General features: G+C 34.0%; 2 protein-coding genes across 4 annotated transcripts in view; both read left to right on the top strand.

Annotated features, from left to right (window-relative positions):
- Positions 1-10,083, top strand: part of scalloped (TEA domain transcription factor 1 homolog scalloped) — a 75,625-nt gene extending 65,542 nt beyond the window's left edge. For 2 of the 3 annotated variants that reach the window (XM_013319789.1, XM_013319790.1), the window contains 8 exons: positions 3,734-3,864; positions 4,411-4,506; positions 5,454-5,494; positions 6,184-6,364; positions 6,857-6,937; positions 7,063-7,229; positions 7,698-7,932; positions 8,237-10,083. In XM_013319789.1, coding sequence (XP_013175243.1) covers positions 3,734-3,864; positions 4,411-4,506; positions 5,454-5,494; positions 6,184-6,364; positions 6,857-6,937; positions 7,063-7,229; positions 7,698-7,932; positions 8,237-8,350 — 1,046 coding nt within the window. In that variant the 3' untranslated portion in view covers positions 8,351-10,083. The remainder of the gene's footprint in view (positions 1-3,733; positions 3,865-4,410; positions 4,507-5,453; positions 5,495-6,183; positions 6,365-6,856; positions 6,938-7,062; positions 7,230-7,697; positions 7,933-8,236) is intronic. The other variant, XM_013319791.1, reaches the window with a different exon arrangement.
- Positions 10,084-13,904: 3,821 nt separating this feature from the next.
- On the top strand, positions 13,905-19,867 carry LOC106123608 (glucosylceramidase). The gene is made up of 12 exons (XM_013320023.1): positions 13,905-14,037; positions 14,444-14,577; positions 14,649-14,757; positions 14,965-15,106; positions 16,435-16,591; positions 17,245-17,405; positions 17,649-17,772; positions 17,984-18,097; positions 18,204-18,348; positions 18,754-18,833; positions 19,083-19,363; positions 19,690-19,867. Exons 1-12 carry the CDS (start codon positions 13,968-13,970, stop codon positions 19,796-19,798), a joined length of 1,626 nt encoding a protein of 541 aa, XP_013175477.1. The 5' UTR covers positions 13,905-13,967; the 3' UTR covers positions 19,799-19,867.
- Positions 19,868-19,909: the final 42 nt, after the last annotated feature.

Raw genomic sequence — 19,909 nt, 5'->3', positions numbered from 1 at the left:
TGTCCGATACTAATACACTAACATCTTATCAAAATGTCCTTCTGTTCAATTTCGTTTACATTAATATTTCATACTAAACACAATATTATAAATGCGATCGTTTGGTTGGGGATAGATGTTTGTCAGAAGGTATCGCCAAAATGGTTCAACGAATCTTGATAGTAATTAGCACAGTTGTAGTACCTAGTATGCCAAGAATACAAAGGCTACTTATTAAGTTTTTTTTAACTGCGCGGATGGAGTGGCGGACGACAGCTAGTCATATTATAAAATCTTAAATCTCATTTATCTTCTTTGAAAGGATTAATAAAAAAACAATTAAAAAGCAACACACAGTCTATATTATGAAAATGATATGTCGTAGAAAACGTTGAATATTCATGTCTCTACACGCACAATTAGATCGGGGCGCTCGAGAGCGTAGCCGTTGCCAACGGACCAAATTAGCCAACTAACCAACTAATAAATAATGATCTCTTGTTTTTCTATTCGGCACGGAATAGAAACGCAGCTCTCATCCTCTGCTTCGGCTATTTATATCGGATGCACGCGACGATTCGGGTGAAGGCACTCTACTACATACACGTCGATTCCGCGGCGATCTGTCGCCACACTTTGCTGTTTATAGCACCATCTTATTGTACCTAAATTCGTCCTAAAATTTTACTTCAACTAAATAGTCGATAGGAGGTATGTTCGTGTGACTTAAACATAAACAAATACATATGTACATAGTTACTTGAAATCTAGTATTACAAACTTTAAATGGCAAAAGGTACATACAAAAAGGGACGCTAAAGTTTTGAGTACCACACTCACCTGTTAGCAGCTACGAACAATTTTCGTAGAATTTCGTGGAACTTTGTCTATAATTTTGATTTCTCGGTTCACTATTATTTAAATCCATCGCGTATTAATCTCGTGTTAATTGCGTTTCGGTCGCAGCGATCGCTAATTTTAACCCAACACCCGCCGTGAAAACTTCCCGAAACGGTGCCATAACTCCATAGCGATCCCAAGAATGTCCCGACACAGTCTACAAAACTTTACTTCACGATATTACGACTGACTTTCACTTTAATCTTACACAATTCTCTATTGAGCCCTAAATTCTTAGCGCCTAATGAAAAACTTTACACTTGCGAATTGACATTTTAAAGCACTCACTTTTCCTTCATTTTAACAAGATTCACAATAAGAATTGGTTAGTATCAAAAATGGAGTTATAACGTTTTACATCGTACTTATAAGCAAATATTCTATCACTTCTCCTTTTAATGTATCAACAAACCCATAAAAGTACCAACTTTCTTGAATTATATTCTGTAGTAAAAGTCTGGTATAAATTATGGGTATGTTATATAAGTTCTCGATGATTTCATTGGGCAGGTTCAATTATGAAAATTTATCCGTCGGTCGGCGATCAATCGGTGCTTGCGTATATATGCGTATGTGTGACGTACGCCCCAACGAGCCGGTAAGGGGTTAATTAAATTCACAGCAACCGTCTCCCGTCGCCTCGCATTCCCCGAATTCAATGAGATTTCAATTTACTTTGGTCTAGTCGAGTCTTTCATTGTCCACGAATTAATACACTATCGAGAGAATTGGATCTCGTAGGACTCCATTGCGCTGAATGCTTTTAATGCTTTCTACTTATTTTGTTCACTTTGTGAAAAACAATGAAACAAAACGCTTTTATTTAAAATCCTTTGATATTACTATGAGTATTTATTATTTACGAAACAATTCGTTATGTTTGTGATATATTTACATATGCTATTCTATCCTGGACTTTTAAACAGTACTCAAAATGACTATTAAAACTTTTTTTTTTAATTTGGCAGATTAAAAATTATTGTGATATGAAAGCCAATAGAAAACTGCAAGTTAAAGTTGAAAACGCGTTACCTAAATCTAATAAACCTCAGAGAAATACAGAAAATTTGTCACTAAATATTGTTTCTTAGCATTAAATTCACCTAACAGATTCCTAACCACTAACATTTCACAAAGATAAAGACCAACCTTACGTCGTAAGTCCGACGTCAAATACCAAAGGCGTATTTCTCAGTAAAGTGTTGTATACATACGTAGCTATGTGGTAGCCCAGCTTATAATGGAGATAATTTTGCCGGTGTACACGCTAATATATTATCGAGACGGCATAGCAGGGGAGGGAATGCGTCCATTGTAATATGCGGGATGTAGATTCGATATAATATATTCGAATTTGCATCATTGATGGGTTGGCTTTAAATCAAAAATGATCTATTGATCAAACATTACTACTGCAGTCGGTTACAATCTAAAAACGAAAAGTTATTATTAGTGGAAACCTAGTTTATATGTAGTAATTAAATACATAGTGGGCATATTTTCAGAATAAACAGAAGCGTTTGGATTCATTTCATAATGTTTATTGATTCAATCGTATGAGAAATATGTTAAACGTTTTATCCCGAAAACCAATATTTATGTTAAATGATGGATTCATTGGAATCGGTGTACGTTATTCGATGAAACTATTAAAATAAATCGACGGCTCTCCCGTCGCCTGCTCGCATTCCTGCCCGGCTGTAGTTTCAATAATTGAATAGCTATTCAAAATATTCGGTTGCAGTTTCAATTATTGAAAATAGCTATTCAAAATATTTTCAAAATAGCGGGCCTGGAAGCGCAGTCGGCGCGGTCCGGGGCCACGGCGCGCTCGCAATGGTTCCACAATTCAAACTATCTCGCGGGTTATGTCAATTGACGAGGGCGAGGGTTGCTTTTTTATTCGTCCATTTATAATCTCTGCCCAGGTTATACATGTCCTCAAAAATACTGCTGTCCAATTACTTTTTTTCTGCGTCTAATACTGTGGCAGGAATGTAGGGATTTTATTACAAACTATTCTGAATTTTTACAAATGATTTTATTTATCCCTAATAATTACTAGTATTATTAATGTGAATGTTTAGATGGATGGATGCTTAAAGGTCTCTCCAGAACGGCGAATGGATCTTAAAGAAATATCGCATACATATAGAACATAGTCTGGAAGAACACATAGGCTGTTAATTATGTTTTCATTAATTTACTTTACATTAGACAGCGTTTGTGTTATAAAAATGTACTGTATATTTTCTAATGAAACAAATCTTAAAGGTTCAATGACTTGCCTTACTTCAACATATTAATAATAGGAAAAAAGTATGTAATAGTTGTTTGCGTTGACATGTTTAACTGCAGGTGAGGTGTACGGTGATTTAGCCACGCCCGGCCAATTTGTTTCTATGATGTCACCGCTCTAAACGCGCGTCAAACAATTACCTTGCGCGGACGTAATGCCACGCTCTCGCTCGCTACCAAACATTATGACATACTACTGTGTACACATTACATGCACTAATTAATTTTGTTATACAAAATTTGGATGCATATAATATAATAATAGCACTCTACTCTATCTATGCGTAAAATCATACTCGTGTAAACATGCAGTTTTCAAATTTCAATAATCTCCAAGAAATCGGATACTAGATTGATTCTTTAGTTCATAATTCTAAAAAAACATTTTACTTTTGTATTATGTTCATTTAATATTATATAAAGTTTTATAAAACTCAAAGTGAATAAAGTCAAAGTTCATTTCGTTCAGCGTCGCATTTTAATTTCTTCGTCACAGCGTCTTAAGCTTTCCCCATTCGTTTTATTATCTAATTAAGTGCAATAAATCGTGTTGCAGGAAGGAACGAGCTCATAGCGAGATATATTAAGTTAAGGACAGGAAAAACCCGCACAAGAAAACAGGTCTCGTCACACATACAGGTGCTAGCGAGGCGGAAGCTAAGAGAGATACAGGCCAAACTCAAAGTGGTGAGTAAACACCCTTATATTTTATACATCAATTGTCTTATGAGCTATTGTTATATTTTATCATGTAAGCAGTATTTAACAATATAATGTCTTATATGTAGGTCATATGAAGCAATTCGTATAATCCTTATCAGCAATTGCATAAGAATATCAAATCAACATAATTAATTAATACCAAACAAAAGGTGCGATATTGGGTACAGTTTACCATATCTTTATTAAAAAGAGATGAAATGCTAGGACTAGGCAACCTATGACGATGAAACATATCTTAAAATTTCAATCGAATTAATCTATTAGTTATTTACGCGTTAACAATAGACACTAGCCAGTTAATACTAATTCGTTGATGCAACACCGCCTGGTAGAATCGACTATTGGATTCAGTATATCGGCTCTGGAATAATTGCCGGAGATTACAAGCAACATAAAAAGTTTGCTGAGATTCTTCAAAGAGTTGGGTTAGCTCTTCGTAAAGTGGCGAAAGTTACCATCTTCTACTAACTAGCTAGTATAACATGAGATAACAATGGATGATGGCTATAGGACGGTGGTGTGATGAAGGATAAGGCGATGCAGTCGATGAGCACGCTGTCGAGTGCTCAGATAGTCGCCGGCCTGCCGCATCCGGCGTACCACACGGTGCGAGGCTTGCCTTTGTCTTACTTGCCGGTGAACAGAACTAGATTGCCTATACTGTGTTGTTGCTTCGCCGTTGCCCGTTACTCTTTCCACGAATTGATAGCTTCTAGTTAGCCTCAACACTCACCGGAGATCTGAACTAGTTTTGTTAATAAAAAATATAGCAGTAACATAGCCCCTTTTGAAGTGTACAACATGATTTCAAAGTGTAAGGCTAAGTTTGTAAATGCAAGCACAAAAGAGATCTTTAATTTGTTATTAGATAGCGAAGTCCTTTCTGAAGATTAAAATTTTGGCACAGATTTGTCCTATCACTAAAAAATATTGTAATTTTTTGTACAATTAATTCGTAAGCGATCTTTAAGAACATTTAATAAGACAAATGTACGAGGACGGGTTTCGGTGAACGGACTTGTGAAGGCATGTCGCAAAGCACGCACTACAAGAAGTTCTTGAAATAACATCACATACGAATCGCTTTACTTACAAAATAACTCCGTGTTATCATATACAAAGTGTGATTTTATACATTTTCAAATAATTATACCGTTAGTTTTCACTACCGAATCATGTATACAAAAACATATATGTCATCTTTCTTCTTTTACAACTTTTACTTCTACAAAAATTCAATAGATTCATGATTATTTTTTAATCGACGTTAAATTTCTAAGATCAATATATCAAAGGTCCAAAATACCTTTTGCTTTATTTGTGTAAATTAAATTAATAAATGTAATTGAAGGCTTTGATATCCTGAAAGCTTGTATTGTTTAAAAGTGTTGAATAATATGCTTCTGTTTCAGTGTGTAGAGAATTTGTTGCTCTTAACAACTTGGGCTATTTTAATGACTCTAACAAAATTATAACATTACAAAAAAATACCTTATTGTCTATTATATTATTTTTTTATTAATATTATAATCATTTAATTGTTCTCTTTTCAGCAATTTTGGCAACCTGGTCTACAAGCAGGCACCTCGCAAGAGTAAGTTGATAATTTTTAACATAAACGAAAAGACATGACATAAGTACTCTGGTTTATATATAGAAATAAATCGTAACATTTGTACGTAATAAGTACGTTAGTGTTTAATTAGATTACATGCCTTTTAGATATCTAAGCTAGTCATACAATAAAATCTTGTTTTGTTTATATCTTTATATATATAATTCTTCTGTGAGTGTGGATGTCACTGAACTTCTCTCAAACGACTGGACCGATTTTGATGAAATTTTTTGTGTGTGTTCAAGGGAATCTGGGAATGGTTTAGATTCACAATTTTCATCAAATATTAACTTCATATTAATTTATTCAAATTTAAGACGTGTAGACAGGACAACGTCTGTCGGGTCCGCTAGTATGCTATACATATGTTGAGATATGGACTTACCTATTTAAGAAGTTCTATAGACGTATAGCCAGGCTTATTTGTTTTTTTTTTAAATAATTGATAACATTCAAATTGATTGATCAAATAATGACTGCATTTAAACCTTAGAGGTTAAGGCGATGGCACAGGCGATTTATGGAATAGGCTTTCAGACTGAGACATCAAAATCTATGTTTCAAATCATTGTTAGGCAAACATTTAAGGGTTTCTTCAGACGATAGTCAAATATCCCTATTCTTCTCTTCTAGCAGGTCATGTAACCTATGTGTGTGACATGTTACAGTGTGAAGCCGTTCCCTGGCGCTGGCTACAAGGGTGTGGGCCTAGGCGCCGGTGTGGGCGTGGGCGTGGGCGGCGCGGCCGACGTGGCGCCGCCGCCGTGGGAGGGCCGCGCCATCGCCACGCACAAGCTCAGACTGGTTGAGTTCTCCGCCTTCGTTGAGCATCCAAGAGACGCGGATACGGTAAGTAAACTTAATACTAGATCTAAGATGAAATTGACAGATGAATCAATAGTGGCTCCTTATCATGTCAATAATAACATTTTAGTATAGACCAATTTATTTTAGATTTGTTATTACTTTGTATATTATTAGATGGAAAACGAGCAAGCGGTCATCTGGATTCGCTGAAGCCCATAGACGTCTGCAAATTCAGTTGTCTCCCTTTAATCGATGGAGGAGGGGACGCAGGAAGCGAATAGTTCCCCTTCCTATGCGTCCCTTTCTCCCATATTTTCATTATAAGAAAAGAGTGAGAAGGGAAAGAAGACTAAAATTAGTCCTTTGGGACGCACACTCATCAGACAAAACGCGCAGTTGCTTCCACTTGACGTCTGTCTTTTGTATGGTCGTGGTATTGCACCGGGCGAGGCCCATTCTTGCAATAAATATTGTGCTGGCATATTATCACTGTTTATTAATAATACTAATTTGATTTATCGTTGTAATTTGCAGTACCCCCCGAGCACGGCGCCCGCGCAACACCTTTTCGTCCACATAGGCGGCACCGTCACCTATGCGGACCCCTTATTAGAAGTAAGTGCACTACATATGCTTTGTTAATCAAAGTTTTTCTAGACCAATAAAAGAGTGTACATTTTCCTAGCCTTTCTATCACAAGAAATTAGAAAATTTTTAACTTATTATTTTTTGTATTTCAGTCAGTAGATGTTCAACAAATAAACGACAAATTCCCTGAGAAGAAAGGCGGCCTAAAAGAGTTGTACGAGAAGGGACCGCGGAACGCGTTCTTCCTTGTCAAGTTCTGGGCGGATCTCAACACGAATAACTTGGACGACCCGGGCGCCTTCTACGGGGTCACTAGTGTGTAAGTACTCCTTTCCTTTGCTATACATCCCCTCCCATTCTCATTCTTAGACAACAGAACTAGAGTAAAGAAGAGGACTAGTCTGTAGTCATAGGTTCCACTCTCGTCAAAATCTTAAACTAAGCATTAGACCAGACTGAAGATGATGATCATTAAGCCTTCTTGTCACAAAACACCATTACCAAAAATATTTAAGTACTTTATACAAGTTTACTGGAAATTGTGAGAAAAACTAAAAACTTGTATGTTTGTGGTAGTCTCTCATGGGAAGATGACGTTTGTAGTCAGCAAAAGGCAATTTTTTCCCCATTTAATGTTATTTTTAACCGACATCAAAAAGAAAGTTCTTAATTTGCCTGTATATTTCTTTGTTACTACATAACTCCACTCGTGGTTGCCCCATTTTCCTAATTCTTTTTTTAACTGAAACGTAGCTAGAGTTGACAAGTTATATTTGTTGTGTAACAGGTACGAAAGCAACGAGAACATGACAATAATGTGCAGCACGAAGGTGTGCTCGTTCGGCAAGCAGGTGGTGGAGAAGGTGGAGACGGAGTACGCGAGGTTCGAGGGCGGGCGCTTCGTGTACCGCATCCAGCGCTCGCCCATGTGCGAGTACATGGTCAACTTCATCCACAAGCTCAAGCACCTGCCCGAGAAGTACATGATGAACAGCGTGCTCGAGAACTTCACCATACTACAGGTACAGTCGACCATAGTGACGCAGTGTCGTACCATTGTGACCTTCAGCAAAGTCAACACAGTCTCGTACCATAGTGACCATATGTCCCGGTGCTTCACCGAAGCCAACACAGTTCCATACTTATCTTAAAACAAAACATTATTAAAGCAAATTTGTTCAGCATACAAATACAAAAATACGCTGTAATTTGAACGCTGGGCAAATAGAACAAAATTGATATTAAAACGTTCGTAGCCCGAAAGTTGCCAACGTCGAGTTTTAAAATGAATTCGGCAATAACTTTAATATGTTGTTTCATTTGCAGGTGGTGACGAATAGAGATACTCAAGAGACATTATTGTGTGCAGCGTTTGTGTTTGAAGTGTCGAATAGTGAGCACGGCGCGCAGCATCACATCTACAGGCTCGTCAAAGACTGAACACCACCACAACAACACAACACAACACAACACTGTCCTACCAATACTGTAGACTGTACACATACACGATTCTAATTTATTTAAAAAATAAATTTCAGAGCTGGGCTCTCCTTATTCTATTGTCTATGACTTACTACTCTTTGACTTTATTTTTCTGTCTTGTCTTTGCAATTTGAAGTTGAATTTTTTTATTACAATATTCGGATTGTTTATCTTTGGTGTTAAAATTTGAAATTGTATGTGTGATACAAGATAATGTTTTAAGAATCGTGTATGGTCAAATTGGCCAACTATAAATATTTGTGGACCATTCAGTACTTACACAGACCGACGCAGACTCGACAGAATATACTCAAAGTGGGACAAAAAGATCGTTGTTATCGACATTTTAGTGATGCAAATGTAGAAGAAAAAAAATGTGATCTGAAAAATTACGCTACAAGTATTTTTGTAAATGGAGATTTATGTATAGCTCAATTTTTAAATATCATGTATCATATAGTGACAACGGACGTTCGGAACGATTTAGTCTACGGTTAAAATAAAAAAAGGATAATCAAAAAATCTTTAATGGATCACAAAAGAAAAAAAAAACTTTCACAAAATCTAACCTTAAAATTGCGTGTAAATTACCAATATTAAGAAATTTATAGATTTCAACACACAGTGCCTCTAATTATGTTACATTAACATAAATTACTTGAGCATTTTTAATTTTTCCACTGCGACTTCTGTGACGACGTGTCAGTCCCAGTGGAAATGTTAAAACTTAGATAACTGCGATTCAATACATAGGTTGGTTAAGAATAGATTTATTTAGTCGTCTAGAAATTTTTCTGATTCATTTAAGTGCTCTTGGTACAATTTAATATCTTATTTTGTTGATCATTATTTTTTAATGATTTTGAAACAACGCTGTTTTACGAAATGAATCGTAAGGAATGTGGCAGCTTTTTTTTTTAATTTTTACTTTTGTATTTTGAATGTTTCTTTACTTTTAAGATCGTTTTGTATTTCTGCCACGTATGTCTTTGCCACTCGGTTATAATATTGTACATACTACAGTTAGCCAATCAAGGTTGTTATTAGGGATGCGAAAGTGTGGATATATCGATATTTATGTTAAAGAAACATTATTCTTAAAAAAAAATAGGGATTTATTTATTTATTTTCAAATATCACTTTTCCTTTAGGAATTATGCTGAATAAAACCTTGTAAGTCTCAGACTATGTATTTACACATGTGTTTTATTGAATCGATTTATATCGATATTAATATCGATATATCTGTGCTGGTATTATCGGTTTTTCGATATTACGTCGCAACCCTAGTTGTTATAGATGTATAAAGATGTATTATAAACAAGGTATTCAAATATGAACACGCAATAATTTAAATTGCGTTGAAATTAATTTGTCAAATATAAGGCTCTAAGAATCATGTTTCTTTTTTTTTTACATGATTTTTTTTAAGTTAATGTATTTATCATTTCATGCCACTAAAACATGATTTCGAGAGCTTCCAATTTAAATTGCAATAAAAGTATTTTTACATATACATAATTTTATTGAATAAAAAAATATATTTGATTTTTTTTTTCTATATTTCAAAATGATGCTTTGAATTTTTTTTTCTTGGCAGCTTTTTCTAGTAACCGTGTAAATAAGATTCTATTACTTTATCGACTCATTTTCTGAGATGCATACATGATTGGATATGACGATTCGAAGAATTTTTTTTTACAAAGTATTATATATTTTATTTACAAAGTATTATAACATTAAAAAAAAAAGTTTATTTTTAAACGTTTTGCAGATTCTCATTTCGTCTTTGACTTTTTTTTACTTCTATTTTATTGGTATATAATATTATTTTTAACCATTGTTATTACAAATCGTCATTTCCATTATGAATGTAGCTTAATATTTTTTTCTTGGTATATTTTTTTTAGTTTTCCCATCAAAGTTATATCTCCAGCAAACTCTGGGCCGCTTCTGCTTTCTTTAAACTTCCAAAGTACAAAGAGTGCCGGCCTACTGATTATAAATAAGTTTATTTTTTTTTATAATGTGGCAATGATTTGATCTCTCTTTTAGTCAAATATTTTTAGGGTCCCCCCTTTTTTAAGTTTACAGCGGTAACCTTATGTGCATTAAATAATATAGTTTCAAGACATGCGATAGAAAAATATTATCTTAGATAATAGTAAGAGATTTTTTTTGTATTTATTTCATAGATTTATATTAGGTAAATTGTAAAGTGATTAGTTTTAAGGTTTTATTTTTTAATATGGCAATGGTCGTTCAGCAAAATCGTAGGTAATGTGAAATAATTAGTACTTAAGCGAATGAACTTAAATTTTTTTTGGTGCCGAAATGTTTTTTGCTATTAAACAGTTTCTGAGCTTATTTTGAACGACTTCGCATATCACGATGATTGGATGTTGTTAGAAAACGAAAATAATCGATTAATAAAACATCAATCATCGAAACGTTCAGAAAAATCGATAATTAAATTAAATAATCGATGTTTATCGAATTTCATATATCGATATTTGCAAACATCGATGTTTATTAAAATTATTTACGTTACATCGATGTTACAATGTTTGGTGCTTTGAAACATTATTTTATTATAATAAACATCGATTATTTGATTATTATCCTTTATTGTTTGATTAATTTGAGAAAATAGCGAAGAGATCTGCTTCCTATGTGATTTTTTTTTTACTTTTATGTAATATTATTGTACTCAGAGTGAGATTAATTAGTTCGTTCGACTCTTGCTAGTTAACAGAAGGGAATGGTTTAGTGTATCTTTTCTAGATTCGTACTTTTAGTGCATTTGTTTCACTTTTAGGTTTCTAAGTGAATTTTGCTTTTACAAACTTTTTATAACGACGAAAAGTCGATAATTCTAACAAGTTTGTACCAGGATTGACCCCTATCCTGTGTACAAAAAATAAAGCTTCAATATTTTTTTTACCGTAGACAGATTGACTATAAGAATGTCATTTAAGCTGTTTTATTGCTATAGACTGACAAAGTTATCTGACCCGGAGCTCGAACTAAATTCTGATAGTTCACTAACGCCCACCTGTCAATGTCAAACAACTGTCACGTTTTGTCGTATCGTAGCTGTCATTTTATTCAACTTTTGACATGTTTTGTGATTGACCTAACAGTAATAACACCGGGTCAGATGGCCTTATTTGACTATATATGCACAACCAAATACTTGTATAAAAATATTGTCATCCCTGTCATTGTCTTAGAAAAAAATAGAGACGGCAATATTCTTTAAGTATGAAGGTAGTGGCAATTTCAGAATATAAATAGCTATTATCTGTCTACGATGAAGCTTGTTATATTTTTTATTTTAAAAACGATCTTTCATATCGACAATCTGCCATATCAATATGAAAATTAAAAAAGAAATTTTAGTCGACGGCCTTGGAAACAGTCATTTGCTTAGTTGTTTTTGAGGTTATTTTTCTTAAGGGGTTAGCAAATAAATAGCAAATGATTATTTACAAAGCCGGTCGACATATTGTACAGTATTTTAAAGATAATATTACGTTAAAGATTTGTATGAAAATTTAATTATATTGTCTTCATAAATCCAAGTGTATATTATTTTCTTACTAATCTGTGTGTTACCACATTATTCTACACCTGGTGCGCCGATTTTGATAATTTTTTTAGTACAAAGTGATGCAACCTGCACATATCTGAGAAGAAATTCAAAGATATGTGTGAAGTCAACCAACCCGCACTGGGTCAGCGTGGTTGACTATGGCCTAGTCACCACTTAGGGTGGGCACCGAGCCTAGTAAAGTGAGCCGATGATGATGATGAAACATGACTTAACAGGCTAGTGCTTAAGTCTTAGGTTATTCTGAAGTCTAAGTACCCATTCCTACAGAACAACGCTGTACAGCGCCATTTTGACGGATCTAGATAACTTTCTGGATATATAATAAACGTTCACAAATAGCAAGGGCGATGTCTTGATAATTGACTTTCTAATTTATCGTCCAAGTACTTGATCTGATAATGAAAATTCCTTTACTTCGTAATTAATTATACAATTTATTAATAGTTTAAATAATTATTATAGTCTCAACAACACAAGTATAATGCAACTAATTACATTATTATTAATAACTAGCTGTCGCCTGCGGCTACGTCCGCGCGGAATTATTAAAAATTATTAAGTAGTCTATGTGTCCTAGACTATGTTCTACATCTGTGCCTAATTTCATAAAGATCCGTTCTGAAGATACCTTCTAACAAACATTCATCCATCCATCCAAACATTCGCATTTATAATATTAGTAAGATAAAACAATCTAGTTACAAAATGGCCTATGTTACTAAGTAATAATGTTTCTAATAGCATAAGATTTTTTCAAATGAATCCAATAGTTTTTGATTTAATTCCTTTCGTTCTTACAGGATCAGTATGGCGAAATAGATGTAACTGTCGACGAAACATTGTTTTCGCATTTAGCTGTTGCTTTTGAAAAAAAAATTGTTTATCTATATTAAAATGATTTTTATTTATCGCTACTTTCTAACATATTGCAGCAGCCTTTCGGGTGAAATTCCTCCAGAGAGGAATACAATCTCTTTGAAAGAGGAAGCAGTACTTGAACTTGAAGGAGTTTCATTATCATGTTTTCGTCACGACCTTATTAGGAAATCCATGAACGAAGGTCAATTCAATATAATATTAAGATAATTCGATTAGTAAACAAAAAACTGGATCAAGATAATCATAAATACATATACAGGTTGTTCAAAAATCCTATTACTAATATTTCACATACTTCAGAGATAATTAATAGAACTAGCAATTTTTAACAAAGACATTTTATTTATATCGCAGGGAAAATGGCTGATAAAAGGTTATTTTTATTGTAAATATTTTTTTTTATATTTTAAACCGCATGTAAAATTATTATTAATTTATAATATTTTTGTCATTATGCAATTTTTTTATTATTAGAGAAAATACTTCTTTTTATAAAATTTCAACAAAATTGCCTATAATGGAAACGTTAATAATTAATTTATATTTAGCGATATCTTTTAGTGGCATTTAAATACCGAACTGTTTAAAATCAATTCGACACTATATTGCCTTTTCGTCCTTGAATTTTGTAATAAGTCATCTGATAAACTATTGTTCCTTTAAAAATTTAAAACAAACAAAATAAATCGCTTCTTAACACGTTAGCTGCCATGTCGGACTATATGTCCGACAAGCTAATGTTTCAATCAGGCCGTGTCGGACTGTGTCCGACGAGCCATACTTCCATTCATATGTAAATAATAAGTATATGAGCAATGTAAATAAGGTATTATTATATTTTAAGGTGTTTTCAAATGGTTTGAGACAAAAATTTTAATTTATTTTTTTTCGTTTTTCGAAAAATCGTTCTGGCAGTTAACGTGTTAATGTTGATTATCAGTATTGATAGTGTAAATACCGTATCAATTACATTCAATCAACTTTTAAACATCACAAACAATAACATTTAATTCTCATAAAAGCATTTATAAATTTATTCAAGATTGTAAATTGATCGAGGTAACACGATCAATTAACAAAATGAAAACTTTAAAATTATTTATAATAACGTTAACTATACTTATTGGAGAATTCAAACCTGGCAATTGCGGTATGTTCTATATTTATTATTAAGTGTAATTCGTTTTATTTGATATATTAAGTTTCATGGAAATTCTCCTTAACGAGAAATATCTGGCGCGTTCCAATGAAATCTTCTAACTATAAAGTGTAGTAAGGAATACAAGAATTATACGTAATTTATACCACTAAAGCATTCCTAAAGGCCAAGGACTAGAGTTTTGGAATCAGAGAAAAAGTTTTTCAACACCCTAGCTTTGGAATTATTCTTGCCTTATAAAAGTGATAAAAATGAAGGGTAAATAAATAAAAAAATACGTTTGGAAAGTAAAAATGTATCCTCAACAAATTTAATAAATATAACGGATATTAAAGAAGTTTTTATTACAGCATTTTAAGTGACATTATTTTTTATCTATTTTACATTATTCGTACAGATTTGCCATGCAGAGCGCGCGATGTGGGTATAGAGGGCAGGTCGATCGTATGCGTTTGCGACGCGAATTACTGTGATACAATTACCAAGGAAACACCAGCAAAAGGAACTTTCGTAGCGTACACGAGCAGTAATGTAAGTAATGTATAGTTTAAAGTTAGTTTTATTTCTAACTGTAATAGCTAATTTTTAGTTTTTATTTTCAGGATGGAAAGCGATTCGAGAAAAGTTACGGAGTTGTGAATGGTATTGGTGCAGCACAATATGAATTAAGTAACGAATCAACGCAAGACGATGATTCGATTGAAAGCAGTCGTATGTACTATTTTATACTTTTACTTTTGACCTCTTAATTGTGTAGATATTCAAACTTTATGCTGTAGACAAAACTGTATTATTTGTTAAACAGCCAGCAAAGCGCACAATTAGACAAGATTAAGATTTAGAAGAAAAAAAACATCACTTCATTTTAATTACAATTTGAGAGAAAAATAAAATACTTGTTATTTGTTTTCGTAACAGTATGTATAAAGAACAACGTGATACTCCGCGTCATGACGTCATCTAAGAAGCAAACAATCGAGGGTTTCGGAGGCTCGGTGACCGACGCCGCGGGAATCAATTGGCGCAAACTATCTGCTTCGGCGCAGGAGCAACTCATGAAGTTAGTTCTTACACTCTGAACAATTCTCTACTTACACATACATATTTTTTTTCTGTATACGTTTCTCCTTTTAAAAATCATAAATCTTGTTCGTATCCCAAAATGCTATTTGTTGCAGTCCGGTTATTCATACGTCTTATATGCTTGTGAGCTGCAAGCTGTTTAATAATATATCTTGTGTTACTCGAGACTTTGTTATATAACAATGCCAAATTTTAATAAGATGTGTTAGACCGTTGCAGAGTAATCGTGTAAAGATTTATGGGTATAGTTTTCCGGGATAATAGGTAAAATGTGGTTTTCCAGACATATGCCAAATGTAATTCAGAACCGTTGATCCTTTCTGCATATACCATCTAACAAGCATCCATCCATTTACACATTCTCAATATTGCATAAGTTGATAAAATGACATTCAAATAATATTAATCCTCAAACAATAGCAATAAATCATTTGGATGTATAATAATTATCAAAAAAGATTATCACACTAAATGGTGGTATACCTATCATAAACAAGGTCTAGTCATAATCTATGATGACACTATTACCTATTACATAACTAGCGACTGACCACGACTTCGACGGCGCCTTAAAAATTGTTTACATTGTTCCCGCACACATCAGCCACCTCCAGTAAAAATATCCATGTCCTGTTAAAATCAGTCCAACCGTTTGGGGAATATATCGAAATAAACGCAGACTTATAGACATTTTTCATTATAAGTAACTCGTACACCATATTCATGAAATGTGTTTATTTCCATTTTAAATATAGACACCGACTTTATTAATTATATATGTCCGCGCCAAACTTGACACCTGGCTGAGCGGCGCGGGGGCGACGTTTACTCACTCACGCGCACACTTGTCAAGATGTGTTTAATACTTAGAAAAACAAAAGAGGTTCTAACTTTTAAAAACTGACAACCGTTAACGTGGATATGAGGTTAAGGGAAGAAAACAGCGGGATATTATTGAATAACATTCTATGATGCGTCGAATTTAGTACCTTCTCCCCTCCCGCTAGTAGGATTTAGACTAGACTAGCTGTCACAAGCAACTCTGTCCGCGCAGAGTTGAAAAAAAACCTAATCAGTAGTCTACCTGTTCTTCCAGACTATGTTCTATATGTATCTCAAATTTCATCGCGATCTGTTAAACCCCTCTAGAGATATATTCAAACAAACATTCATCCAACCATCTCTATAAATATTTCGCATTTATAATACTAGTAAGAAGTAAGATTACGCAGTGGTAGAACACAATTATTCTAGTAATTTCATATTTTTTTTAGGTTTTCCTTTATAATTGTGTTCTATTTGCAGTACATACTTCGGTCCCGAGGGCCTAGAGTACAATATGATCCGTGTCCCGATAGCCGGAGCTGACTTCTCTACTCATCCGTATACATACAACGAGCTACCGTGGAATGACGCCGCTCTCACTAACTACTCTCTCAGCCGCGAGGACTTTGATTATAAGGTGAGAAAGTGATACATCATACTATCCCTTTCTTTACTGAGATGGAAATTAACAGAACAAGTTTACAGTACTTATTGACAATTAAAATGCAAAATAGATTTAAAACACACAGCTGGATTCCAAATTAAAAAAGGGTCTTTCGATGTAAGAGAAAATTCAACATAAGTACTACGTGAACGGTTTATAAGCTACGATTTTATAGTATAAGCCGATATGATCTTACGCTAGAAATAATAATAAAATAATACTAAATTCATAATTTTTTTAATAATGCAGATACACATTGAGTGTAAGTTGTTATTTAGATTGACTAGTACATGTGTACCTGAATCTTTATCTTTTAATTTAATCGATTTTACAGGATTACCCAGATACATGAATTGATTGAAAGATAATAAATATTATATGTACTTTATGAATTACTAGCCGTCACCTGCGACTTTATCCGCACGGATTTAAAAACATATTAAGTAGCCTATGTGTTCTTTCTATACATATGTATGCCAAATTGTATCGAGATCTGTTATGCCGTTCTGGAGATACCTTCTAACATCCATCCATCCATCCTTCTAAACATTCGCATTTATAATATTAGAAATAAATAATGTTATTTTACGTTCATGTACGATAATTTGATAATTAATATTTCATAGATCCCAATGATAGAGATGGCAAAGGCTATGGCAACAGACGAAGTAAAAATAACTGCGACTGCGTGGTCATCACCTATTTGGATGAAAACCAACGAGGCCATCACCGGCTTTGGACAAATTAAACCTGAATTCTATCAGTCTTATGCCGATTATCATATGCGGTAAGCTTTGACTTTGCACGTTATAGCACCAAGAAAACAACATATAAACTAAAGTAAGGCAGAGAGAATTTATAACTTTTTTTTTTGTAAAAATGTCTTGTATAATAGCCAGTATTAGATATATAGGAAACAGCTACATTGCAATAGCTACAAATTATTGTTTAGGTCATTATAATAAGATAAAAATCTTTTTTAATTTGTTATATTTGTTGTGGTAAGTAATGTAAATTTTTTATTTTTCAGTTTCCTTGAAGAATACGAAAAATTCAACATAAAAATCTGGGCCATCACCACAACCAACGAGCCCATTAATGGCGTAGTACCAACAGTCAATTTCAATTCATTGGGCTGGTTCCCAAGACAACTAGTAAGTAATACAGTGTCATTCACCCTCGATTCTTAAATCTGGTTCTAGTCACGTTGTCGAACATACATTATCGAGTTTTTGTCGCCAAGCTAGCGACGGATTACAGGGGGATTGTGGTATATCGGGTCAGAAAGTTGACAAATGAAAATAATTCGTTCAAGATATTTATTCTGGCTTTAACTAGTATTAAAAATAATGTATGAATTTCCAGGGACGATGGGTGGCAAACAATCTGGGACCAACTGTGAGGAAATCTCGCTTTAATGAGACATTAATCTTAGCAGTTGATGACCAGCGATACATCATACCAATCTGGCTGAGAGGTGTAAGTCTTGCAGCTGATAATTTTGTATTTTAAATTTTAAAACGTATTACAAAAAGTTTCTATTCATTTCTGTATAAGTTATAAATCAATTCGAACTTCTTTCTAGATGGAGAAAGAAGATCCTAAATCAATCGAATACATTGACGGTATCGCCATACATTACTACGGCAACTTCATGCCGGCGACCGTACTTACCAGGATTCAGAAGAGGTACCCCGGCAAGATCTTGCTCTCCACTGAAGCTTGTGAAGGTAGGCTATTGAAACAACTTTACCGTCAAATTTAACAGGAGTAAAGCCAGCAACAATATATGTTGCACGAATTGGTCGGGACCGATACGAAACAAACCACACGGAAGACACGAGTCCAGTCGAAACAAATCCACCTTTCGTCTCATGAGTGCGCGTGCTTAAGGCCTAATTTTGGTTCTCTTTTCTTGTAAGGAAGAGTTGGGAAGGGTTTGGTGAGAGCGAGGCTTTATATGGAGGGAATCCTCTTTTTATGCGTCTCGCCCTCTGTAGATAATAGGTAGGCAACAGGATGTCTATAGGCAGCGGTCACTTCGCTAGTTGGCCGCTTGATCATTTAAATATATTACCACCTTATACCAAAAAACTTTGTTAGATTTTATGTTTAAACAAGTATACATTTCGTAGGTCCTATGCCTTGGGATAAGTACAAGGTGGAGGTCGGGTCTTGGGATCGCGCCTCAAAGTACACGCGCAGTATTTTGGAGGTAAGCATTTTTAAGGAGGTAGCAAGTTAACAATCTATCTATATAATTATCATTGCAAGATTAAATTTATTTTCAGTTACTGAAATCCAAGTATTTAATCACAGTATGTGACTATCTTAGGAGATAAAAAAGTACAGTCACCCACTTGTCACGTTTTAATTTTTTTAATGTGGAATTTTGCCACTCCTTGGCCATTATTATCATAATCACATCTTTGAAAGCACCAATAAAGTTCTATTTCTTTCTCAGGATTTGAATAACTTCGTCGTTGGCTGGATAGATTGGAACTTATGTTTAGACGAGAATGGCGGACCGAACTGGGCCCACAACTACGTCGACGCTCCCGTACTTGTTTACGGGGAAAGAGATGAATTTATCAAACAGCCGATGTACTATGCATTAGGACACTTCTCTAAGTTCATCCCGAGAGGGTCTCAAGTGGTAGAAGTATCTCGAATGAGTACTACAACAGTACCAAATATCGCTGTTGTCACTCCTGAGGGAAACATAGTACTTGTGCTTCATAATACGTAAGTCATTTTATGGATATTTTATTAATTCATATAACATTAAATGTAAGAACCATTAGCTAGCATTTAAAAAAAATATTGGTATAAAAAAGAAAATACAGAAAAATACAGAAGTGTTCATATATTATGCCGGTTCTAAACTTTGCGCGAGTCGCTGCGCAGAACACAATGGTGCATAGCGAGATGCGGGGGAGGGCACTGCGCAGATGACCTTGAACCGCCAAGATATTTGAAAAGATCAATACCTCCTTACGCCATTAACAGAATAAATACAAAGCTATTGTTTAATAAGTTTACTTATATTCATTGTTGTGTTTTTCTTTCAGGAATACATATGAAACAAATGTAAGAGTCAGGATAAGTGCTCTAAGATATATCGATGTTGTGCTAGAACCTGAATCCATTAAGACTGTCGAAATAAATCCCAATAGCTAACTTTGTTGTATAATCTTAGACTGTATATACTGAATTTTATTTATTATAATAAAAATAAAAAATAACCTGCTTATGTGTTTTATTTTAAAAATAATGTATACAAACTCCATA

Source organism: Papilio xuthus, unplaced genomic scaffold (genome assembly GCF_000836235.2).
Source record: "Papilio xuthus unplaced genomic scaffold, Pxut_1.1 DF826115.1, whole genome shotgun sequence".
NCBI lineage: Eukaryota > Metazoa > Arthropoda > Insecta > Lepidoptera > Papilionidae > Papilio > Papilio xuthus.
Note: the sequence above shows the minus strand (reverse complement) of the source record. Positions and strands in the feature narration are given on the sequence as shown.

What these genes read in the sequence shown, in the direction of transcription:
- LOC106123608 (XM_013320023.1), top strand. Translation starts at nt 13,968, where the DNA reads ATGAAAACTTTAAAATTATTTATAATAACGTTAACTATACTTATTGGA. An exon ending in GCGCAGGAGCAACTCATGAA is followed by an intron (nt 15,107 to 16,434) that starts GTTAGTTCTTAC and finishes TTCTATTTGCAG; the next exon opens with TACATACTTCGGTCCCGAGG. An exon ending in CTCCACTGAAGCTTGTGAAG is followed by an intron (nt 18,349 to 18,753) that starts GTAGGCTATTGA and finishes TACATTTCGTAG; the next exon opens with GTCCTATGCCTTGGGATAAG.